A 26,340-nucleotide genomic window follows, 5' to 3' on the forward strand; every position below is an offset into this window, starting at 1 on the left:
GTCCTTTTATTAACACTCAGTGATGTCACTCACCCTGCATGGCCACATGCCTGTAAGAAATTGTTTTAACCTGGACCATATTCCCTCTCTGTGTGTTCAGTAGGACTGTTATACTAACTGAAGTTAGTATGCAGGTTGTTCCTGTAAGAGAGAGCAGAGTTGAGTGGAGCTTTGCTGAATTGCTGGACAAATCCCGGAACAATGTAGATTTACCTAGCAGCAAGGTATGCACCTTTACCTCTGCAAACCTCCACCAGAACAATTTGAATAAAATAAATACACAAATTAGATACAGAAGGGCTATTCAACCAGGGGTCTGTGAAAAATGAAATAATGATATATACACTACCGGTCAAAAGTTCTCAATTTGGAACGCAGGTCGGAGGATGGTGGAGGCTAGGTCATCTGATGCAGCACTCCATGACTCTCATCCTTGGTAAAATAGCCCTTACACAGGCTGGAGGTGTATTGGGTAATTGTCCTATTGAAAAAAATGATAGCCCCACTAAGCCCAAACCAGATGGGATGGCGTAACGCTGCAGAATGCTGTGGTAGCCAGGCTGGTTAACCTGTAGTGACGCCCAGCCCATGAACGGGACCGTTGTCATCATCTGACACTAATTAGCATAACGCAACGGACATAAATCTTCCTAGAAAATATTCCTATTCCTGAAAATCACAAGTGAAATATATTGTAACACAGCTTAGCCTTTTGTTAATCACCCTGTCATCTCAGATTTTCAAAATTAAATTAATTTCAAATGAACTCGTTTACCTTTGATGAACTTCGGATGTTTTCACTCACGAGACTCCCAGGTAGACAGCCAAAGTAAATTTTTTCCCAAAATATTATTTTTGTAGGCAAAATAGCTCCGTTTGTTCTTCACATTTGGCTGAGAATTCGCCCAGAAATTGCGGTCACCACAACGCCGAAAAATATTCCAAATTATCTCCATAATATCGACAGAAACATGGCAAACGTTGTTTATAATCCATCCTCAAGGTGTTTTTCTAATATCTATTCGATAATATATCAGTCTGGACAATTCGTTTTTCACTCTGACCGATTGGAGTAATGGCTACCTCTGTATTTTACGCGAGAATCTCTCTCGGAGCCACCATGTGACCACTTACGCAATGTGGTTGCCTACGGCTATTCTTCAACAGAAATGTGTAAAACTACATTACAATGCTGTAGACACCTTGGGGAATACGTAGCAAGCGTAAGCTCGTTGATGGTACATTCACAGCTGAATAGGGAGTCATTGGAACGCAGCACTTTCAAAACCTGGGGAACTTCCGGATTGGATTTTTCTCAGGCTTTCGCCTGCAACATCAGTTCTGTTATACTCACAGACAATATCTTTACAGTTTTGGAAACGTTAGAGTGTTTTCTATCCTAAGTTGTCAATTGTATGCATATTCTAGCATCTTGTCCTGACAAAATATCCTGTTTAAAACGGGAACGTTTTTTTTCCAAAAAATGAAAATACTGCCCCCTAACACCAAGAGGTTTAAGTGTGCCTTGAATTCTAAATAAATCACAGACAGTGTCACTGGCAAAGCACCATAACACTATAACACCTCGTCCTACATGCTTTACGATGGGAAATACACCTGCAGAGATCATTCTTTCACCCACATCGCGTCTCACAAAGACACAGCGGATGGAACCAAACATTGGCAATTTGGACTCCAGACCAAAAGACAATTTTCCACAAGTCTAATGTCCATCCCTCATATTTCTTGGCCGAAGCAAGTTTCTTCTTATTATTTGTATCCTTTGGTACTGGTTTCTTTGCAGCAATTCGACCATGACCATGATTCACACAGTCTCCTCTGAACAGTTGATGTTGAGATGTATTATCTTACTTGAACCCTGTGAAGCATTTATTTGGGCTGCAATTTCTGAGGCTGGTAACTCTAATAAACTTATCCTCAGGTAAGAGGTAACTCTGGGTCTTTCTTTCCTCTGGCGGTCCTCATGAGAGACAGTTTCATCATAGCGCTTGATGGTTTTTGCGACTGCACTTGAAGAAACTAAAAAAGTTCTTGAAATGTTCCGTATTGACTGAACTTCATGTCTTAAAGTAATGATGGACTGTCATTTCCCTTTGCTTATTTGAGCTGTTCTTGCCATAACAGGGACTTTGTATTTTATCAAATAGGGTTATCGTCTGTATACCCCCCCCCCCCCCCACACACACACACACACACCTTGTCACAACACAATGCATTAAGAAAGAAAGAAATTCCACAAATTAACTATTACCAAGGCACACCTATACATTGAAATGCATTCCAGGTGACTACCTCATGAAGCTGGTTGAGATAATTCCAAGAGTGTGCAAAGCTCTCATCAAGGCAGAGGGTGGCTATTTGAATAATCTCAAATGTAAAATATATTTTGATCTGTTTAACACTTTTTTGGTTACTACATGATTCCATATGTGTTATTTCATAGTTTTGATGTCTGTCTTCACTTTTAATCTACAATGTAGAAAATAGTAAAAATAAAGAAAAACTCTTGAATGAGTAGGTGTTCTAAAACTTTTGACTGGCAGTGTACACTAAACAAAAATATAAACGCAACATGTAAAGTGTTGGTCCCATGTTTCACGAGCTGAAATAATATGCCAGAAATGTTCCATACACACACAAACCTTATTTTTCTTTTACATCCACTTTAGTGAGCATTTCTCCTTTGCCAAGATAATTTTACATTTAATTAATTTAGCAGACACTTATCCAGAGCGACTGACTTGTCCCCCATGGGAATTGAACCCACACCGGACAGGTTTGGCATATCAAGAAGCTGATTAAACAGGTGCACCTTGTGCTAGGGACAATAAAAGGTCACTCTAAAATAATCAGGTTTTGGTCACACAACACAATGCCATAGATGTCTCAAGTTTTGAGGGAGTGTGCAATTGGCATGCTGCCTGTAAGAATGTCCACCAGAGCTGTTGCCAGATAATTGAATATTAATTTCTCTCCCATAAGCCGCCTCCAGCGTTAGAGAATTTGGCAGTACATCCAACCAGCTTCACAAGCGCAGACCACATGTAACCATGGCAGCCCAGGACCTCCACATCCGGCTTTTTCACCTGCAGGATTGTCTGAGACCAGCCACCCAGACAGCTGATGAATGTGAGGAGTAATTCTGTCTGTAATAAAGCACATTTTGAGGCAAATACTAATTGTTATTGGCTGGTTCTGGCTCCCCAGTGTGTGGGACTTTTCCTTTTTTGCTAATGTCCCTGGGTTGCCGGTTTGCCTGCGAGGGGGTCACTTTGGCAGGAACAGTTTCAGTTTCCTAAATAATTATGAGAGAAAAGTAAACTATCATATAGTGAGACAACAGGATATGATTCTCCTGTGGAGCTGAGCACAGAAAAGCACAGCAAGACATACGTGAGGTAAAAATACAGTGAAGAATTACTGTATAACAGTTGAAAAGTCTTGTGAAAACAAACTCTAAAGTGTTCTGGCCAAGGCTCACATATTTTGTTGGCAGGACCCATTTCTCAAATGTCTTTTTCAAATCTCAGATTTGTTTTGGTCTTTCTGGCATGGAGTGTGAGCGGATCATGTTTCGCTGCGAACCATGAGGCCCTCGCTAGAGACCGCGGAGGGCGAAAAGAAAACATTTGTCATCGTGCTGTCGATGGTTATCCGACATACAAATGAAATAATGAAACCCTGAGATCTCGCTCCATCTTGGACATCAACGTTGGCCGATAACTGGAACTAGCAGCAGTTGGTTAACAACGTGTGCCCCGACCAGCTCACTATACTTAACTGCAATTTATCTTGTCTTCGGGATGCACTGAGATATCATAGCAGACATTATCTAGGCTATCATCCAAGACCGAGCTTTAGAACTGCCTGAGGATCCAAGAGCACAACAACACTGCTGTCATTATTCTCCTCACAAATGAACAGTTTAATTGTCACTTGTGTTACTATTGCCACACAACACTAATTATATGTTAGCCAGAGGAATTTTTACACCATTAACCCACACCACAGCTGTACTGTCTGGGAGTAATGGAGGAGAGACATGTCATGGTGAACACACACACACACACACACACACAAATATGGATCCCTGTAAAATGACTGACAAGGAAAAAATCCCCTCGTTTTGTAGCTCACCTGCCTTTAAAAAGTGCTCAGGCAGTTCAGGATGTCAGCCAATTCAAACAGGATGCAAAGTAGCGTGTGTGTATATATACATGTGTGTGTGTGTACACTACCGGTCAAATTTTTTGAACACCTACTCATTCAAGGGTTTTTCGTTATTTTTACTATTTTATACATTGTAGAATAATAGTTAAGACATCAAAACTATGAACTAACACATATGGAATCATTTTGTAATGAAAAAAGTGTTATATATTTTATACTTGAGATTCTTCAAATAGCCACCCTTTGCTTGATGACAGCTTTGCACACTTGTGGCATTCTCTCAACCAGCTTCACACTGCCTTGAAGGTGTTCCCACATATGTTGAGCACTTGTTGGCTGCTTTTCCTTCACTCTGCGGTCCAACTCATCCCAAACCATCTTATTTTGGGGTCGGGTGATTGTGGAGGCCAGGTCATCTGATGCAGCACTCCATCGCTCTCATTCTTGTTAAAATAGCCCTTACACAGCCTGGAGGTGTGTTGGGTCATTGTCTTGTTGAAAAACAAATGTTAAGCCCAAACCAGATGGGAGGGCGTATCGCTGCAGAATGCTGTGGTAGCCATGTTGGTTAAGTGTGCCTTGAAATCTAAATAAATCACACACAGTGTCACCAGTAAAGCACCCCCACACCATCACACCTCCTCCTCCATGCTTTACGGTGAAAAATACACAAGCAGAGATTATCCGTTCACCCACACCTCGTCTCACAAAGACATGGAGGTTGGAACTAAAATATCTTAAATTTGGACTCCAGACCAAAGGACAAATTTCCACAAGTCTTGGCCCCAGCAAGTCTCTTCTTATTATTGATGTCCTTTAGTGGTGGTTTTCTTGCAGCAATTCAACCATGAAGGCCTGATTCACACGGTCTCCTCAGAGCAGTTGATGTTGAGATGTATCTGTTACTTGAAACTCTGTGAAGCATTTATTTTGGCTGCAATTTCTGAGACTGGTAACTCTAATGAACTTGTCCTCTGCAGCAGAGGTAACTCTGCATCTTCCATTCCTTTGGCGGACCTCATGAGAACCAGTTTAATTATAGCGCTTAATGGTTTTTGGAACTGAACTTTCAAAATTCTTGAAATTGTCCGTATTGACTGACATTCATTAAGTAAGGCTAGGCGGGCCGCTAGCGGGGCATCTTCTGGTGAAACAGGAGGGCGCGCATTTCAGATAAACAATGATAAAAATAATGGATATTAAACATTTAGGTACAAACAAGTGTCTAATATTGGTTAAAAGCTCAAATTCGTGTTAATCTAACTGCGCTGTCCGATTTACTATAGGCTTTACAGTGAAAGGATGCCATGAGGACGGCGCCCCACATCAACATATTTCCCCACCGCCACAGGTCTCATAAATTCACAAATAGCAATGAAGTATTCACTTACTTTTTGAAAATCTTCCTCTGATTTGTCATCTAAACGGTCCCAGCTATAACATGTAGTGGCGTTTTGTAAGATAAAATCCTTCTTTATATCCCAAAAAGTCTGTTTAGTTGGCGCCATCGATTTGAGTAACACACTCGTTCAACATGCCAAGATAGGAATCAGAAAATGTACCCCTCTATGTAATCCTCAGATACCCTAAAATGTAATTAAACTATAATATTTAATACGGAAAGAAGTATGTTCAATAGGAAAGAGATATTAGCAGGTGCGCGCACATATACGCATTTCCAAGTCTGTGTCCCTGTAGTAAAACTCATATTTCTTTCTCATTTTGGAAGAAACAAGCCTGAAACCTTGAACAAAGACTACTGACAGTGGAAGCCATAGGAATTGCATATTGGGGGGGAGATTTTATTATTTCCCTAGACATCCATTGGAAGAGCATGTGCTCTCAAAAAATATTATTCTGGTTGGTTTCTCTTTGGATTTTCTCCTACCATATCTATTGTGTTATATTCTCCTACATTATTGTAACATTTCTACAAACCTCAGAGTGTTTTCTTTCCAATGGTACCAATTATATGTATATCCTGGCTTCAGGGCCAGAGCAACAGGCAGTTTACTTTTGGTACGTCAGTCAGACGGAAATTGAGAAAAATAGACCCTAGCCTGAAGAAGAAGTAATGATGGACAGTCGTTTCTCTTTGCTTATTTGAGCTGTTCCTGCCATAACATGGACTTTGTATTTTACCAAATAGGGCTGTATTACGTATACCACCCCTATCTTCTGACAAGACAAACGCATTAAGAAGGAAAGAAATTCCACAAAATAACTTTTTAAGATTGCACACCTGTTAATTTAAATGCATTCCAGGTGACTACCTCATGAAGCTGGTTGAGAGAATGCCAAGAGTGTGCAAAGCTGTCATCAAGGAAACGGGTGGCTATTTGAATAATCTCAAATATAAAATATATCTTGATTTGTTTAACACTTTTCTGATTACTACAGGATTCCATATGCTTTATTTCATAGTTTTGATGTGTTCACTATTATTCTACAATGTAAAAATATAGAAAAAACCTAGATTGAGTAGGTGTTCTAAAATTTTTGACCGGTAGTGAGTGATTAAGTGAGTGAGTGTCTGTCTGTCTGTCTGTCTGTCTGTCTGTCTGTCTGTCTGTCTGTCTGTCTGTCTGTCTGTCTGTCTGTCTGTCTGTCTGTCTGTCTGTCTGTCTGTCTGTCTGTCTGTAATGGGGATGGTGACATGTATGTTCTTCTATAGTCTGGTTCATATTTTGTTCATCATGGCTGAGCGTCATGGCTGTATATAGACCAGCGAGTCAGGGTTGTATCCAGACCAGAGAGCCAGTGCTGTTTCCAGACCAGAGTGCCAGGGCTGTGTCTAGACCAGAGAGCCAGTGCTGTTTCTAGACCAGAGAGCCAGTGCTGTTTCCAGACCAGAGAGCCAGTGCTGTTTCCAGACCAGAGAGCCAGGGCTGTTTCTAGACCAGAGAGCCAGTGCTGTTTCCAGACCAGAGAGCCAGGGCTGTTTCCAGACCAGAGAGCCAGTGCTGTTTCTAGACCAGAGAGCCAGTGCTGTTTCCAGACCAGAGAGCCAGGGCTGTTTCCAGACCAGAGAGCCAGTGCTGTTTCTAGACCAGAGAGCCAGTGCTGTTTCCAGACCAGAGAGCCAGGGCTGTTTCCAGACCAGAGAGCCAGGGCTGTTTCCAGACCAGAGAGCCAGTGCTGTTTCCAGACCAGAGAGCCAGGGCTGTTTCCAGACCAGAGAGCCAGGGCTGTTTCCAGACCAGAGAGCCAGGGCTGTTTCCAGACCAGAGAGCCAGGGCTGTTTCCAGACCAGAGAGCCAGTGCTGTTTCCAGACCAGAGAGCCAGTGCTGTTTCCAGACCAGAGAGCCAGGGCTGTTTCTAGACCAGAGAGCCAGTGCTGTTTCCAGACCAGAGAGCCAGGGCTGTTTCCAGACCAGAGAGCCAGTGCTGTTTCTAGACCAGAGAGCCAGTGCTGTTTCCAGACCAGAGAGCCAGGGCTGTTTCCAGACCAGAGAGCCAGTGCTGTTTCTAGACCAGAGAGCCAGTGCTGTTTCCAGACCAGAGAGCCAGGGCTGTTTCCAGACCAGAGAGCCAGGGCTGTTTCCAGACCAGAGAGCCAGTGCTGTTTCCAGACCAGAGAGCCAGGGCTGTTTCCAGACCAGAGAGCCAGGGCTGTTTCCAGACCAGAGAGCCAGGGCTGTTTCCAGACCAGAGAGCCAGGGCTGTTTCCAGACCAGAGAGCCAGTGCTGTTTCCAGACCAGAGAGCCAGTGCTGTTTCCAGACCAGAGAGCCAGGGCTGTTTCCAGACCAGAGAGCCAGGGCTGTTTCCAGACCAGAGAGCCAGGGCTGTTTCCAGACCAGAGAGCCAGGGCTGTTTCCAGACCAGAGAGCCAGGGCTGTTTCCAGACCAGCGAGCCAGGGCTGTTTCCAGACCAGAGAGCCAGTGCTGTTTCCAGACCAGAGAGCCAGGGCTGTTTCCAGACCAGAGAGCCAGGGCTGTTTCCAGACCAGAGAGCCAGGGCTGTTTCCAGACCAGAGAGCCAGGGCTGTTTCCAGACCAGAGAGCCAGGGCTGTTTCCAGACCAGAGAGCCAGTGCTGTTTCCAGACCAGAGAGCCAGGGCTGTTTCCAGACCAGAGAGCCAGGGCTGTTTCCAGACCAGAGAGCCAGGGCTGTTTCCAGACCAGAGAGCCAGGGCTGTTTCCAGACCAGAGAGCCAGGGCTGTTTCCAGACCAGAGAGCCAGGGCTGTTTCCAGACCAGAGAGCCAGGGCTGTTTCCAGACCAGAGAGCCAGTGCTGTTTCCAGACCAGAGAGCCAGGGCTGTTTCCAGACCAGAGAGCCAGGGCTGTTTCCAGACCAGAGAGCCAGGGCTGTTTCCAGACCAGAGAGCCAGTGCTGTTTCCAGACCAGAGAGCCAGGGCTGTTTCCAGACCAGAGAGCCAGGGCTGTTTCCAGACCAGAGAGCCAGGGCTGTTTCCAGACCAGAGAGCCAGGGCTGTTTCCAGACCAGAGAGCCAGGGCTGTTTCCAGACCAGAGAGCCAGGGCTGTTTCCAGACCAGAGAGCCAGGGCTGTTTCTAGACCAGAGAGCCAGGGCTGTTTCCAGACCAGAGAGCCAGGGCTGTTTCCAGACCAGAGAGCCAGGGCTGTTTCTAGACCAGAGAGCCAGGGCTGTTTCCAGACCAGAGAGCCAGGGCTGTTTCCAGACCAGAGAGCCAGGGCTGTTTCCAGACCAGAGAGCCAGGGCTGTTTCCAGACCAGAGAGCCAGGGCTGTTTCCAGACCAGAGAGCCAGTGCTGTTTCCAGACCAGAGAGCCAGTGCTGTTTCCAGACCAGAGAGCCAGTGCTGTTTCCAGACCAGAGAGCCAGTGCTGTTTCCAGACCAGAGAGCCAGTGCTGTTTCCAGACCAGAGAGCCAGTGCTGTTTCCAGACCAGAGAGCCAGTGCTGTTTCCAGACCAGAGAGCCAGTGCTGTTTCCAGACCAGAGAGCCAGTGCTGTTTCCAGACCAGAGAGCCAGTGCTGTTTCCAGACCAGAGAGCCAGTGCTGTTTCCAGACCAGAGAGCCAGGGCTGTTTCCAGACCAGAGAGCCAGGGCTGTTTCCAGACCAGAGAGCCAGGGCTGTTTCCAGACCAGAGAGCCAGTGCTGTTTCTAGACCAGAGAGCCAGGGCTGTTTCCAGACCAGAGAGCCAGTGCTGTTTCCAGACCAGAGAGAGTGATTTGGTTGTATTAGTTTTATTTTTTACTTTCACATAGCTAGCAAATGCAGCCTACTCACAGAGAGGGATGTTATCAAGCATGCTATGGTTATCCAACACTGGAACTCTTCCAAGTCAAGGTAAGCTTTTGGTTTTATTAATTTAATGCCATCAGGGCCTGCTGAACTGCTTTGTAATTTTGTAAACTGACTGTAAATTGGGCTGCCTGATCAAAGGGGGTTTACTAACACATTAGTTCAAGTAGTTTTGTTGAGTATGACTTGACAACGATGTAGGCTGTGTGTAGAGCTTAGTGGTCATAATATGACGATTTGGCATTGATTATTATTTTTTGCCTGGTCACAGACAGCTGATGAGGGAGTGTGACAGGGAAAAGGTGAGAGGAGGAGAGTGTGTAGATAGTTGCGAGAAGGAATTACTCTGCCTTCGGGAACTATTCAGACCACTTGACTTTTTCCACATTGATACATTACAGCCTTATTCTAAAATGGATGAAATAAATAAAACTCCTCAACAATCTACACACAATAATGACAAAGCAAGCCAGAACCCGGACTTGAACCCGATCGAACATCTCTGGAGAGACCTGAAAATAGCTGTGCAGCAACACTCCCCATCCAACCTAACAGACCTTGAGAGGATCTACAGAGAAAAATGGGAGAAACTCGCCAAATACAGGTGTTCCAAGCTTGTAGCGTCATACCCAAGAAGACTCGAGGCTGTAATCACTGCCAATGGTGCTTCAACTAAGTACTGAGTTAATGGTCTGAATACTTATGTAAATGTGATATTTCATTAAAAAAAGCACAAAAAAAGAAAATAGACTTCAAATGACCTTGAAGTCTGTAACTTCAAGGTCAAGGGGTCTGAATTCTTTCCGAATGCACTGTATATATAAAACAACCAAAGTGATCATGCTGTTTTTATGTGGCTGCTATGCAAGTGAACTGTGTTTGTGTGTAATCAGGGGTGTATTAATTCCACCGATACTGTTGAAAAACCTTTCTTAAACTGAATCAAACGGAATGAAACAGGGATAAACATACCTGCATTTGTCCGATTGTCACACCCTGGCCATAGAGAGGCTTTTATTTTCTATTTTGGTTAGGCCAGGGTGTTACTAGGGTGGGTTCTCTAGTTTCATTATTTCTATGTTTCGATTTCTTTGTTTTTGGCCGAGTGTGGTTCCCAATCATAGGCAGCTGTCTATCGTTGTCTCTGATTGGGAATCATACTTAGGCAGCCCTTTTCCCACCTGTGTTTGTGGGTAGTTATTTTCTGTTTAGGCTCTGTTACCTGACAGAACTGGTCGCTTTCGTTTTGTTACTTTGTTCAAGGGTTTTTTGATAATAAAAATAATCATGAACACTTTTCACGCTGCGCTTTGGTCCACTCCTTCCGACGACAGGCGTAACATCAATAGAAAATCATATTTGCAACTGTTGAACTAATACTTACACCCTAGATCAGGTAGATGCAGACAAGATTGTGCAAGGAGTTATTGAATGTGTCAATGACTGTCACCTTGATTTACCAAATTTCTCTCGATCTGTGTACCTACGTTGTACATTTTCATTCATAGGCTAGGTTGTAGCACCATCATGATGAGTACAGGGAACATGTGAGTATCATGTAGTAGACTAAACCTATCAATGTTACATTGAACTGGGTTAATGGAATATGAATGACAGTCATCCAACATGCTGTAATAGTAATAAGGCCATTCCCATCTTAAACGGCACCGACCACCACTGGTGTGTACGTGTCGAGGAAATGTCTGCGCTCGGAGTAGATTTACTTGTTGGCATGGCTCACTATTGCAGTGTCAGGTAAGGAAGTGAAGGAGCACTTTATATCCCCACTCCCCTACTCCCCCACCACCATACTCCCCCAAGCCGCTACTCCCCAACCACTCCCCTATCCACCACTCCCCTATTCCCCCACTACCCTATTCCCCACCACTCCCCTACTCCCCCCCCACCCTACTCCCCAACCACTCTCCTGCTCCACAACCCTCCTATTCCCCCACTTCCCTACTCTCCCACTACCCTATTCCCCCACTTCCCTACCACACCCACCACCCTAATCCCCCACCACTCCCCTACTTCCACACTCCCCTACTCCCACACTCAGCTACTCCACCACTCCCCTACTTCAACACTCCCCTACTCCACCACTCCCTTACTCTCCCAATCCTCTACTCCTCCACTACACTATTCCCCCACCACTCCCATATTCCCCCACCACCCTATTCCCCACCTCTCCCCCACTGCTACCCTACTTCACCACTTCCCATTTCCCTAATCCCCCACTCCCGTTCTCCCCCACCACTCCCCTACTTCCACACTCCCCTACTTCCACACTCCCCTACTCCCACACTCCCCTACTTCCACACTCCCCTACTTCCATACTCCCCTACTCCCACACTCCCCTACTCCACCACTCCCCTACTTCCACACTCCCCTACTCCCACACTCCCCTACTCCACCACTCCCCTACTTCCACACTCCCCTACTCCCACACTCCCCTACTCCACCTCTCCCCTACTCCACCACTCTCTTACTCTCCCACTCCCCTACTCCCATACTCCACCACTCTCTTACTCTCCCACTCCCCTACTCCACCACTCCCCTAATTCCACACTCCCCTACTCCCCCACACTCCCCCACCACCCTATTCCCCCACCACTCCCCTACTTCCACACTACCCTATTCCCCACCACTACCCTATTCCCCCACTCCCACACCTTGCTACTCCCCCACCACCATTCTCCCTCACCTCCCTACTCCCCCACCATCCTCACTGTTTTATTTATACCACATGGAGAGCTGCCTCTCCTTACCACAGTCCTTTTATTAACACTCAGTGATGTCACTCACCCTGCCTCTCCTTACCACAGTCCTTTTATTAACACTCAGTGATGTCACTCACCCTGCCTCTCCTTACCACAGTCCTTTTATTAACACTCAGTGATGTCACTCACCCTGCCTCTCCTTACCACAGTCCTTTTATTAACACTCAGTGATGTCACTCACCCTGCCTCTCCTTTCCACAGTCCTTTTATTAACACTCAGTGATGTCACTCAACCTGCCTCTCCTTACCACAGTCCTTTTATTAACACTCAGTGATGTCACTCAACCTGCCTCTCCTTACCACAGTCCTTTTATTAACACTCAGTGATGATACTCACCCTGCCTCTCCTCACCACAGTCCTTTTATTAACACTCAGTGATGTCACTCAACCTGCCTCTCCTTACCACAGTCCTTTTATTAACACTCAGTGATGTCACTCACCCTGCCTCTCCTTACCACAGTCCTTTTATTAACACTCAGTGATGTCACTCAACCTGCCTCTCCTTACCACAGTCCTTTTATTAACACTCAGTGATGTCACTCACCCTGCCTCTCCTTACCACAGTCCTTTTATTAACACTCAGTGATGATACTCACCCTGCCTCTCCTCACCACAGTCCTTTTATTAACACTCAGTGATGTCACTCACCCTGCCTCTCCTTACCACAGTCCTTTTATTAACACTCAGTGATGTCACTCACCCTGCCTCTCCTTACCACAGTCCTTTTATTAACACTCAGTGATGTCACTCACCCTGCCTCTCCTTTCCACAGTCCTTTTATTAACACTCAGTGATGTCACTCAACCTGCCTCTCCTTACCACAGTCCTTTTATTAACACTCAGTGATGTCACTCAACCTGCCTCTCCTTACCACAGTCCTTTTATTAACACTCAGTGATGATACTCACCCTGCCTCTCCTCACCACAGTCCTTTTATTAACACTCAGTGATGTCACTCAACCTGCCTCTCCTTACCACAGTCCTTTTATTAACACTCAGTGATGTCACTCACCCTGCCTCTCCTTACCACAGTCCTTTTATTAACACTCAGTGATGTCACTCAACCTGCCTCTCCTTACCACAGTCCTTTTATTAACACTCAGTGATGTCACTCAACCTGCCTCTCCTTACCACAGTCCTTTTATTAACACTCAGTGATGTCACTCACCCTGCCTCTCCTTACCACAGTCCTTTTATTAACACTCAGTGATGATACTCACCCTGCCTCTCCTCACCACAGTCCTTTTATTAACACTCAGTGATGTCACTCACCCTGCCTCTCCTTACCACAGTCCTTTTATTAACACTCAGTGATGTCACTCACCCTGCCTCTCCTTACCACAGTCCTTTTTTTAACACTCAGTGATGTCACTCAACCTGCCTCTCCTTACCACAGTCCTTTTATTAACACTCAGTGATGATACTCACCCTGCCTCTCCTCACCACAGTCCTTTTATTAACACTCAGTGATGTCACTCACCCTGCATGGCCTCAGGAACCACTGTGGTTGTGAGAAAGGCTTCTGGAGCACTCTATCCTCAGTTAAGTGTTTTCATGGAAAAACAGAGACTATTGTGATGTGATGCATTCCAAATAGCACCCTATTCCCTATAAAGTGCACTACTTTTAACCAGGGCCCAAAGGGCTCTAGTCCAAAGTAGTGCACTATATAAGGAATAGTGTACCATTTGTAGTGCAAGCAAGTATATAAAGCTGGTGGGTACAGTAATACAGTGTACTTTTTGACTCTGCCTGAGATACAATCCCTCACTCTGTATGTGTCGGTTACTTTCTCTTGATTTACTCTTCTCTGGCTGGTCCATAGCCTGAACTAAAACCAGATAGACATTAAGAGTAAACATGCTTAGATAAGAATGCCCTTTGTTGGCATTTTTCTCCCTGTGATTTCAGTGATGTATGGGGCTGTTTAAGTTCATTGTTTGTTAACGTTGGAGCCAAAGGTAAATTCTTTCCTACGATGTTTTGAGAGTCTGACTCCTTGTATGCGGTAGAGGTTTGAAAGAGGCTGGGCTCTACCAGCCAGCCAGCCAGGTCAGGGTGTCAGTGTATCTGTGAGGCTACGCCTGTCTACATTATTCATCTCTCCTCTTCAGTAGACCGCTCAGACAGCCTCTTCCAGGGGCTTGTGTCTGTATGTGGTGTGATTGTTTGTGCCGTCTGTATGTGGTGTGATTGTTTGTTCCTGTTCCACCATCCAACCCGACATCTTACAGGGATCCAGTAACACCATTTATTCAGCGAGGTCTATTAATGTGTAGCTCCAGGCCTGGATGGAAAGCATCCTGACAGTCTGAAGAGGGGCTCCTTCTCAAGGCTTAATGGTGCTTTAGTATCAAATAGGGTTAAATCACACAGTCAGCCAGTCAGCCAGGCAGTCAACCAGCCAGCCAGTCAGGCAGCCAGCCAGTAATTTACTCACTAACAAAGAGACTACACACACAATCAAGAGAACGCACAGACGTAAGTGCGAACACAGGCAATCCACGCATGCAATCGCCTGCCCCTTAGGTTAAGAGGAGAACCCTGGATCTCTTCAAACTGGAAATGATGCCAGGAAACACTAAATGGCCATGTACAGGAACCTAACATCCTGTCCTCTTATCTCCTCTTTCCTCCTCTACTCTTATCTCCTCCCCTCCCCTCCTCTCCTGTCCTCTTATCCTCTTACCTTTCCTGTCCTCTTATCTCCTCCTCTTCTCTCCTCACCTCCTCTCCTCTTATCTTATCTTATCTTCTCCTCTCCTCTCCTCACCTCCTCTCCTCTTATCTTATCCTCTCCTCTCCTCTCCTCTCCTCTCCTCTCCTCTCCTCTCCTCTCCTCTCCTCTCCTCTCCTCTCCTCTCCTCTCCTCTCCTCTCCTCTCCTCTCCTCTCCTCTCCTCTCCTCTCCTCTCCTCTCCTCTCCTCTCCTCTCCTCTCCTCTTCATCTCCTCTCATCTTCTGTCTTCTTGTACAGGAACCTACCATCCTCTCCTCTTATCTCCTCTTTGCTCCTCTACTCTTATCTCCTCCCCTCCCCTCCTCTCCTGTCCTCTTATCTTCTTACCTTTCTTTTCCTCTTATCTCCTCCTCTTCTTTCCTCACCTCCTCTTCTCTCCTCTCCTCTCCTCACCTCCTCTCCTCTTATCTCCTCCTCTCCTCTCCTCTCCTCTCCTCTCCTCTCCTCTCCTCTCCTCTCCTCTCCTCTCCTCTCCTCTCCTCTCCTCTCCTCTCCTCTCCTCTCCTCTCCTCTCCTCTCCTCTCCTCTCCTCTCCTCTCCTCTCCTCTCCTCTCCTCTCCTCTCTTCTCCTCTCCTCTCCTCTCCTCTCCTCTCCTCTTCTGTCTTCTCATACAGGATTCTTTGCTCCTCTTCTCTTATCTCCTCCCCTCCTCTCATCTCCTCTAATTTTCTTACCTTTCCTCCTCTCCTCTCCTCTCCTCTCCTCTCCTCTCCTCTCCTCTCCTCTCCTCTCCTCTCCTCTCCTCTCCTCTCCTCTCCTCTCCTCTCCTCTCCTCTCCTCTCCTCTCCTCTCCTCTCCTCTCCTCTCCTCTCCTCTCCTCTCCTCTCCTCTCCTCTCCTGTCCTCTCCTTACCTCTTATCTCCTCTTATTATTTTGAATTTATAGCCGCAACCTTGCTCTGCGTTTAAATATAATGTTAGACTCCAGGTTCATCGGGGTATATTTCAAAAATATTTCAAAACATCTGGCTTCTGTCTGTGAAAATATGTATGCAGTGATCCAGGATAGTTGAGCTTGCCTGCCTGTCTGCTCAGTCAGTGGCATCCACTGTATGTGTGTGTTACATAAACTCTTTCTACTAATTTCAATCCCATTTCACAGACAGACAAGCTGGGCCATTACAAACAGACTGTAGTACCTTTCTTTCAGCACCCTATAGAGGCCTCAAGCTGTTGAATTTGTTCAAATTAGTTCTTACAAAAAAACGGTCAAATATAATATACTTTCCTTTGTTGAATGGACCCTTCATCATCCATGCCGTGATAGATGGTGCTTAGGAAAACAGCCAACTTCAATGTGTCCTCAGAGTCGAACAATGCAGAAGGATTCTTCTAAATTGAGAACAGAGAGAGGCACCAATAGAATACTTAACTACTTTGAGCCCACACTTATTTGTCAGCGTTTGTCGAGAACAGGGGTTAAATAGTTATAACTCACAACATTCTCCAAACTTTGTGCCCAGTCAAGGAACAAATGGGGCTGAAGATGCCTATCTTATACCGCAAAAGAAAGACAAGTCTTTGTATTTTACCAGACGACGTTGTATCTACATCTCTCTTCTCGTGTTCATCTGAGAGAGCGAGAGAGAGAGAGAGAATAGAAAAATAATAGTAGAATTTGATTGGTAAAATATGTCATACTAAAGCATGGATAGATGTTAGTTGTTTAGTGTAAAGACATTTCTCCCATGTGAGACAGAGCAGAGAGAGACAGTGGAATCTTCCTAGAGCTCATGGAACCTAGGGGGCAGCCGAGTGTTCCAGGGGGAACCTCTAGGCACACGTTCCACTCCAGAGCTCTCCAAAAGCTCCTCTCACTCAAAGCTGAGAGTGATCTAGAAGTGCTTCCACTCAGTCCTCAATAGGTACCCAGCCCCCTCCACCCTCCACCCCTGCCCCCGCCCCCATGGCCTGGCCACTGCCCTGTTCACCCCGCCGCCAAAGGACAATGCCCTCGTTTCGAAAGGAAAGCAGGGAAAAAGAGGGGCTCGTTGTCACACAATTGCCGGTTTGCTGACAGAACTACCTCATAAATCAAATTGAGCATAATAGGCATTGTTCCCCGCAAGAGCTACTCTTCCCACTGAACTGATATCCCTCCTCCTTCCTCTTCTATTCTACTCCCTCCCTTTCTGCTTCTTTGCCACTCTTCTCAGAGTTGTGTGGGTCAAGTCAGAGGGGGATGTTTTTATTGAGGGGCCTTCTCTTCTTGTGGTGGATTTGTCAGGTCTTGTCTTCCTACTCTCTGTCCAACTCCATCCATCCAGACATCTCAACCTCCAACAATTGATTCACAAGCGAATCCCTAGATCAGCATAATCTATCAGCATGCACATTCTACCTCAATCTGGCTTCCCATTCTACCTCTCCCTATCTCTCCCTATTCTCCCTATCCATTCCTATCCCTCCCATATCCCTCCTATACCCCTCCCTATCATTCACTATCCCATCATATCCCTCCCTATCTTTTCATGTGAAATCTAATCTAATTTTATTAGTCATATGTGCCGAAACCAACAGATGTAGACCTTACAGTGAAATGCTTACTTACAAACCCTTAACCAATAATGCAGTTAAAAAAAATACAGACAAGAATAAGAGATAAAAGTAAGAATTTAATTTAAGAGCAGCAGGAAAACAACAATAGCGAGACTATTGACTATTGACTATTGTTTTGGCACTCCGGTACCGCTTGCAGTGCGTTAGCCATCCTCTTACACTGCCTGGTATATAGGTCCTGGATGGCAGGAAGCTTGGTACAATGACGTACTGGACCGTTCGCACTACCCTCTGTAGTTCCTTGCGGTCGGAGGCCGAGAAGGTGCCATACCAGGCAGTAATGCAACCAATTAGGATGCTCTTGATGGAGCAGCTGTAGTACCTTTTGAGGATCTGAGGACCCATGCAAAATCTTTTCAGTATCCTGAGGGGGAATAGGTTTTGTCATGCCCTTTTCATGACTGTCTTGGTGTGCTTGGACCATGTTAGTTTGTTGGTGATGTGGACACCAAGGAACTTGAAGCTCTCAACCTGCTTAACTGCAGCCCCGTCGATGAGAATGGGGGCATGCTCGGTTCTTTTTTTCTTGTAGTCCACAATCTTCTCTAATGTCTTGGTCACGCTGAGGGAGAGGTTGTTATCCTGGCGCCACATGGTCAGGTCTCTGTCCTCCTCCCTATAGGCTGTCTCGACGTTGTCGGTGATCAGGCCTACCACTGTTTTTTCATCTGAAAATGTAAATAGATGCTGTTGGAGTTGTGCCTGGCCGTGCAGTCATGAGTGAACAGGGAGTACAGGAGTGGACTGAGCAAGCACCCCCGAGGGGCCCCTGTGTTGAGCATCAGCGTGACGCATGTGTTGTTGCCTACTCTTACCACCTTGGGGCAGCCCGTCAGGAAGTCCAGGATCCAGTTGCAGAGGGAGGTGTTTAGTCTCAGGGTCCTTAGCTTATTGAAGAGCTTTGAGGGCACTATGGTGTTGAACGCTGAGCTGTAGTCAATATGAATAACATTCTCACATAGTGTTCCTTTTGTCCAGGTGAGAAAGGGCAGTGTGGAATGAAATAGAGATTGTATCATCTCTGGATCTGTTGGGGCGGTATGCAAATTGGAGTGGGTCTCAGGTTTCTGGGATAATGGTGTTGATGTGAGCCATGACCAGACTTTCAAAGCATCTCATGGCTTCAGACGTGAATGCTACGGGTTGGTAGTCATTTAGGCAGGTTACCTTAGTGTTCTTGGGCACAGGCACTATGGTGGTCTTCTTAAAACATGTTGGTATTACAGACTCGGACAGGGAGAGATTGAAAATGTCAGTGAAAACACTTGCCATTTGGTCAGCGCATGGTTGCAGTACACGTCCTGGTAATCCGTCTGGCTCTGCGGCCTTGTGAATGTTGACCTGTTTAAAGGTCTAACTCACATTGGCTGCGGAGAGCGTGATCACACAGTCTTCCGGAACAGCTGGTGCTCTCATGCATGTGTCAGTGTTGTTTGCCTCGAAGCGAGCATAGAAGTAGTTTAGCTCATCTGCTAGGCTAATGTCACTGTGCAGCTCTCGGCTGTGCTTCCTTTTTGTAGTCTGTAATGGTTTGCAAGCCCTGCAACATCCGACGAGCATCAGAGCCTGTGTAGTACAATTCAATCTTAGACCTGTATTAACGCTTTGCCTGTTTCATGGTTTGTCAGAGGGCATAGCTGGATTTCTAATAAGCTTCTGGGTTAGAGTCCCTCTCCTTGAAAGGCACAGCTTTAGCCTTTAGCTCAGTGCTGATGCTGCCTATAATCCATGGCTTCTGGTTGGGGTATGTATGTATGTTCACTGTGGACGATGTCATCAATGCACTTTTAATGAAGGCAATGACTGATGTTGTGTACTCAATGCCATCGGAGGAATCCCGGAACATATTCCAGTCTGTGCTAGCAAAACATTCCTGTAGCTTAGCATCTGCTTCATCTGACCACTTTTTTATTGATCTAGTCACTGGTGCTTCCTGCTTTAATTTTAGCTTGTAAGCAGGAATCAGGAGAATCCCTCCCTATCCCTCCCATTTCCCTCCCTATCCTTCCCATGTCCCTCCCATATCCCTCCCTAGCCCTTCCTATCCTTCCCTATCCCTTCCTATCCTTCCCTATCTCTTCCTTATCCCTCCCAATCCCTATCTATCTCTTCCTATCCCTTCATATCGCCAGGTCCCATTGTCATTAGAATGAGAGCTGTTGTTCTGAGTTGTTTTGGTTCTAGGCACTTCATGCAGCATGTTAGCACTACATAAGACAAAAAAGTTGCCGGCTGTATCACCATAATTTCTACAGAGAATTAGTGACTAATGCTTTGTATTTGAAGGCTGACTTTGGTTTATATTCCTTGAAGACATTCTAGAAGGCTGTATAAACACTTTAAGTGGGATCAACGCTCTTGAAGAAACAGTGGAATGGAGTGTGTGTGCGTGCGTGCGCGTGTGCGTATGTGTAAGGGCTCACCTGTGTGTGTGTATATATATAATCAGTCTAGCCTTTACTTCTCTCTTCTCTATCTATTAATGGTTCTGCTTACTAAAGGGAGATCTGTCATGCTCTTGCAGAGAGAGATTCAGTGCATCCCTATCTCTTTTGATTTCAATAGGCAGTTCATTAGCTTTTGGAAGGAGCCTTGGTTCTCTTCCCTCTTCTCTCTTCTCTTCTGATATGTCAGCAATCAATCTCATATGATTAAGCAATAAGGCCAAAGGGGGTGTGGTACATGGCCAATATACCATGGCTAAGAGCTGTTCTTAAGCACTACGAAATGCAGAGTGCCTGGATACATCCCTTAGCCGTGGTATATTGGCCATATACCACAAACCCCTGAGGTGCCTTACTGCTATTATAAACTGGTTACCAATGCAATTAGATCAGTAAAAATACATGTTTTGTCATACCCATCGTATATGGTCTGATATAACACGGCTGTCAGCCAATCAGCATTCAAGGCTCGAACCACCCAGTTTATATTCAGAATTAGATCAATGGCCGGCTCTTGAAATACTCTGTTGAAACTACTACACATCTGCCTAGTTACCTCACACCCCCCTGGGCTTTGTCTCTTTTATTTCATCACCCCCCCCCCCCCCCCCTCTAACGCCCTCTCTCAATTCAATTTCAATTTACGGGTTATATTGGCATGGGAAACATATGTTTACATTGCCAAAGCAATTGAAGTAGATAATAAACAAAAGTGAAATAAACAATAAAATTAACAGTAAACATTACACTCATATCATATCACATTATATCAACATACAGTTTTGTAATGATATGCAAATTGTTAAAGTACAAATAAAGTAAATAAACATAAATATAGGTTGTATTTACAATACTGTTTGTTATTCACTGGTTGCCCTTGTCTTGTGGCAACAGGTCACACATCTTGCTGCTGTGATGGCACGCTGTGGTAGTTCACCCAATAGATATGGGAGTTTATCAAAATTTGATTTGTTTTCAAATTCTTTGTGGGTCTGTGTAATCTGAGGGAAATATGTGTCTTTAATATGGTCATACATTTGGCAGGAGGTCTCTCTTTTGCTCTGTCTCTCCAACACCCCCCTCTCTCTCCTCTGTCACTTGCACTGTCTCTCTCAGAAAGGGAATTTCCACTACACACCATGTCTAGTAGTCCATTGAAGGGACCAGCCAGTAGTTCATGTCCATGAGGTGCAGTAGTTTGCGGTAGAGGGGCAGTAGTTTTAGCCATGAGGTGCAGTAGTTTTAGCAATGGGCTGCAGTAGTTTAAGCGAGAAGTACATGTCCATGAATTAGCCATGAGGTGCAGTACCTTTAGCCAGAAGTACATCCCCATGAATTAGCCACGAGGTGCAGTAATTTTAGCAATGAGGTGTAGTAGTTTTAGCAATGAGGTGCAGTAGTTTTAGCAAATAGGTGCAGTTGTTTTTGCAATGAGGTGTAGTAGTTTTCACAATGAGGTGCAGTAGTTTTAGCCTTGAGGTGCAGTTGTTTTAGCCATGGGGTGCAGTAGATTTAGCCATGATGTGTAGTAGTTTTAGCCATACGGTGCAGTTGTTTTTGCAATGGGGTGCAGTAGTTTTAGCCATGAGGTGCAGTAGTCTTAGCCAGAGGTACATGTGCATGAATTAGCCATAAGATGCAGTAGTCCTAGCCATAAGTAAATGTCCATGAATCAGCCATGAGGTGCAGCAGTCTTGGCCAGAGGTACATTTCCATGAATTAGCCATGAGGGGCAGTAGTCATAACCAGAAGTACATGTCCATGAATTAGAACCTGATGTAGCCAGCTAGATAGCCATTTGTTTTTTTCTCCATGACCAAAACACGATGTTCTATGTTTAGCTGATATGGGAATGAATATCAAATCAAATTTATTTATAAAGCCCTTCTTACATCAGCTGATATCTCAAAGTGCTGTACAGAAACCCAGCCTAAAACCCCAAACAGCAAGCAATGCAGTTGTAGAAGCAAAGTGGCTAGAAAGGCCAGAACCTAGAAGAAACCTAGAGAGGAACCAGGCTTTGAGGGGTGGCCAGTCCTCTTCTGGCTGTGCCATAACAGAATATGGCCAAGATGTTCAAATGTTCATAGATGACCAGCAGGGTCAAATATTAATAATCACAGTGGTTATCGAGGGTGCAACAGGCCAGCACCTCAGGAGTAAATATCAGTTGGCTTTTCACAGCCGATCATTCAGAGTATTTCTACCACTCCTGCTGTCTCTAGAGAGTTGAAAACAGCAGGTCTGGGACAGGTAGCACGTCCGGTGAACATGTCAGTGTTCCATAGCCGCAGGCAGAACAGTTGAAACTGGAGCAGCAGCATGGCCAGGTGGGCTGGGGACAGCAAGGAGTCATCAGGCCAGGTAGTCCTGAGGCATGGACCTAGGGCTCAGTTTCTCCGAGAGAGAGAAAGAAAGAATTAGAGAGAGAATACACAAGCCGGCAAGTATATGAATATGTTTTAAAATTATACATCTGATTATTTCACATGGACTGAACGTGGGAAACTAAAAAGGCTAGCTAGCTTTCTATGTTTTTAGCCAGGCTAGCAAGGCTGCCAGCTAGCTACTTCTAGCAAGGAAAAGCAACTCTTCCTTGATTTTGCCAAATGAAAAGACATTACAAGAAAACGTTGCCCCCTTGTGAATGGGAGTGGGACTGGTGGGGATATCATGTTAACAAAAATTGTCCAATGCTCCAAAAATCCTGCTCCGCACACAAACACACATGTAGATCAACTGAGTGAAGCACCACTCAACAACATTCCGCTGAAAAGGCAGCGCGCAAAATTCATATTTCACACTTTTACACAATACAGCAAATGAAAGATAAACATCTTGTTAATCTACCTATCGTGTCCGATAAAAAAAAAAATGCTTTACATCGAAAGCACAACATATGATTATGTTAGGTCATAGCCACGTCGAAAAAACACACAGCCATTTTTCCAGCCAAAGATAGGAGTCACAAAAAGCAGAAATATAGATCAAATGAATCACTAACCTTTGATGATCTTCATCAGATGACACTCATAGGACATCATGTTACACAATACATTTATGTTTTGTTCAATAATGTGCATATTTATATCCAAAAATCTCAGTTTACATTGGCGCCTTACGTGCAGTAATGTTTTGATTCCAAAACATCCAGTGATTTTGCAGGAATACTCATAATAAACATTGATAAAAGACACAAGTGTTATTCACAAAATTAAAGATAGACTTCTCCTTAACCTTTTTGGGATAGGGGGCAGCATTTTCACTTTTGGATGAATAGCGTGCCCAGAGTGAACTGCCTCCTACTCTGACCCAGATGCTCATATATGCATATTATTATTAGTATTGGATAGAAAACACTCTGACGTTTCTAAAACAGTTTGAATGATGTCTGTGAGTATAACAGAACTCATATGACAGGCGTGAGAAAAATCCAACCAGGAAGAGGGACATCTGAGGTCTGTAGCTTTTCAAAGCTTGTCCTACCGAATACACATTGAGATATGGATAAAGTTGCACTTCCTACAGCTTCCAATAGATGTCAACCGTCTTTAGAAACTTGAATGAGGATTCTACTATAAAGGAGAGGCTCATGAGACCTCTTTGAGTCAGTGGTCTGGCAGAGTGCCTTGGTCTCATGACCCTCACTCCCGACAGAGTTACCTCTCGTTCCAGTGCTTTTCCGAAGACAAAGGAATTCTCCGGTTGGAACATTGTGGATGTTTTATGTTAAAAACATCATAAAGATTGATTCCATAGATTGTTTAAAATGTTTCTGAAGGACTGTAACGGAACCTTTCGAGTTTTTGTCTGGATGAAGTGCCTGTGCCTCATGAAGATGGATTACAGGGCTGAACCCGCTAACAACAAGTGGCTATTTGGACATAAATTATGGAAATGTATGGAACAATTCAGTCATATATTGTCGAACTGGAATTCCTGGGAGTGCATTCTGATGAAGATCATCAAAGGTAAGTAAAAATTTATGGTGTTGTTTCTAACTTTGTTGACTCCAAAATGGCGGATATTCCTCTGGCTGTTTTGGGTTCTGAGCTCCGTTCTCAGATTATGCTTCCTCCGTAAAGTTTTTTTGAAATCTGACACAGCGATTGCAATCAATAAAAGTGATATAAAAAAAACTTAAATAAATACTCAGGCGACAATAGGCTACCAGGAACCCTTATCTCTGTGAGTGTATGCCCCCTACAGCCTGCCTGCATGGGTTATATGAATTCAATTCGAAGGGCTCCAATGGCATGAGAAACGTGTTTACATTGCCAATGCAAATTAAAAAGACAAAAACAAAACAATGACAAAAACCACCAACAACCAGACATGAACAGTAAATAAGGGGGGAGGGGGGAATAAATAAACAGATAATTCTGGGTTGTAGTTCCATTGGTGTTTCTTCTTGTAGCACTGCACACTGCTGCACTTGATTGGGGTTCAAACAAGATAATATCATGCTTCTAGTGTGCATTTATGCGTATGTGTCCTGCAGGGTTGTATCAAGGCTGTGTGTCCTGCAGGGTTGTAATCAAGGCTGTGTGTCCTTCTGGGTTGTACCAAGGCTGTGTGTCCTGCAGGGTTGTATCAAGGCTGTGTGTCCTGCAGGGTTGTATCAAGGCTGTGTGTGTGTGTGTGTGTGTGTGTGTGTGTGTGTGTGTGTGTGTGTGTGTGTGTGTGTGTGTGTGTGTGTGTGTGTGTGTGTGTGTGTGTGTGTGTGTGTTAATGAGCATGTATAAGCATGAGTACTAGTTCCTGTAATCTCCGGTTTATAGCAGGACCACCTCACCTCCAGCTAGCGGTATCAGAAACACATGATCACGTGTAGAAATCAGAGAAATACAGGGTTTTCTGCCAGAGGCTCCAGGGGTTCTCCACCAGTGCTGGAAATGGGATCCGTGTCCCGGTGTCCATCAAAGCCCCTCTTATTGTCTCACCATAATCCACTCTCTATGATTGGCTACCATTTTTGAAACATGAAACCACAGTGGAGAGCACATTCACTTTTCATTCAAAATGTGTTTTACTAGGTTTTGAGGTTTTACTTTATAGATTTGAGATGTCTGTCTCACTCCCCCTATCACAGCCACCCTGGCTGGCCCGTTAGAAACATTGGCTGGTCTGAAACAAGTCAAATCTCCTTTCAGACAGCTCCAGGGCTTGTTGTTGAAGCAGCACTCCACCATGGGCATGCCATAGAGGGCTCTAGCTGAGTCAGTGAAAGGCAGATTATTAAGCTTTGCTGCCTACTTGGTTAATGGTTTGAAGAGGCAGGGTGGATTTAGACTTAGCCCAGCCTCACTGGACCATTAGGGTAGATGGCACAGCCAGACAGATAGACAGACAGAGGGATGAGACTGGGCACTTCTCTGTTTGCTTTTGCCCAGGTAAGAAGTGACCTTCTCTGCCTGACTGGCTCATTGATTGTAGAACACTGCTCTCCATCTGGTTGATAACTATATGCAAGATTATCCTCTCTCTCTCTCTCTCTCTCTCTCTCTGATTGCTTTAAAATGTAATATTTCATAGTTGAAATAGTCAAGAGTCATATATTTTCTTTTAACCCTGTCCTCCTTCTCCTCAGGGAGCTGATGCCCAAGACCCTGGAGGGCCAGATCACCATGGAGAAGACCCCCAGCTACTTTGTGACCAGAGAAGCCGCGGCCCGGATCTCCGCCATGTCCCGGGACACCAAGCTGATCGTGGTGGTGAGGGACCCCATTACCAGGGCTATCTCTGACTACACACAGACACTGTCCAAGAACCCAGACATTCCCACATTCGAGAGCCTGGCCTTCAAAAACAGGACTACGGGGCTCATCGACACATCCTGGAGCGCCATCCAGATCGGCATCTATGCCAAGCACCTGGACAACTGGCTACAGTACTTCCCCATGGGCCAGATTCTGTTCGTGAGCGGGGAGCGTCTGATCAGCGACCCGGCCGGAGAGCTGGGCAGGGTGCAGGACTTCCTGGGACTCAAGAGGATCATCACAGACAAACACTTCTACTTCAACCAGACCAAGGGCTTCCCCTGCCTCAAGAAGGCTGAGGGCAGCAGCAAGCCCCACTGCCTGGGCAAAACCAAAGGGCGGACCCACCCCAACATCCACCCAGAGGTGGTGCAGAGGCTACGGGACTTCTACAGGCCTTTCAACATGAAGTTCTACCAGATGACGGGACATAACTTTGGTTGGGATTGATGGATGTGAATTTGGGAGAACACATTGTTTATTTTATTTTCTGTAATTCAATGAATGGCAAATAAGACATGGGAGATGTTGCTATATATATATATATATATATATATATATATATATATATATATATATATATATATATGCATATATATGTACATGTATGTGTGTGTGTGTGTAAGATGTA

General features: G+C 45.1%; 1 protein-coding gene across 1 annotated transcript in view; it reads left to right on the plus strand.

Annotated features, from left to right (window-relative positions):
* LOC109898964 (heparan sulfate glucosamine 3-O-sulfotransferase 3B1) overlaps positions 1-26,267 on the plus strand; it is a 43,500-nt gene extending 17,233 nt beyond the window's left edge. Inside the window, exon 2 of the mRNA XM_031835230.1 lies at positions 25,541-26,267. Coding sequence (XP_031691090.1) covers positions 25,541-26,159 — 619 coding nt within the window. The 3' untranslated portion in view covers positions 26,160-26,267. The remainder of the gene's footprint in view (positions 1-25,540) is intronic.
* Positions 26,268-26,340: the final 73 nt, after the last annotated feature.

The sequence above is a fragment of the Oncorhynchus kisutch genome, linkage group LG11, assembly GCF_002021735.2.
Source record: "Oncorhynchus kisutch isolate 150728-3 linkage group LG11, Okis_V2, whole genome shotgun sequence".
Lineage (NCBI taxonomy): Eukaryota > Metazoa > Chordata > Actinopteri > Salmoniformes > Salmonidae > Oncorhynchus > Oncorhynchus kisutch.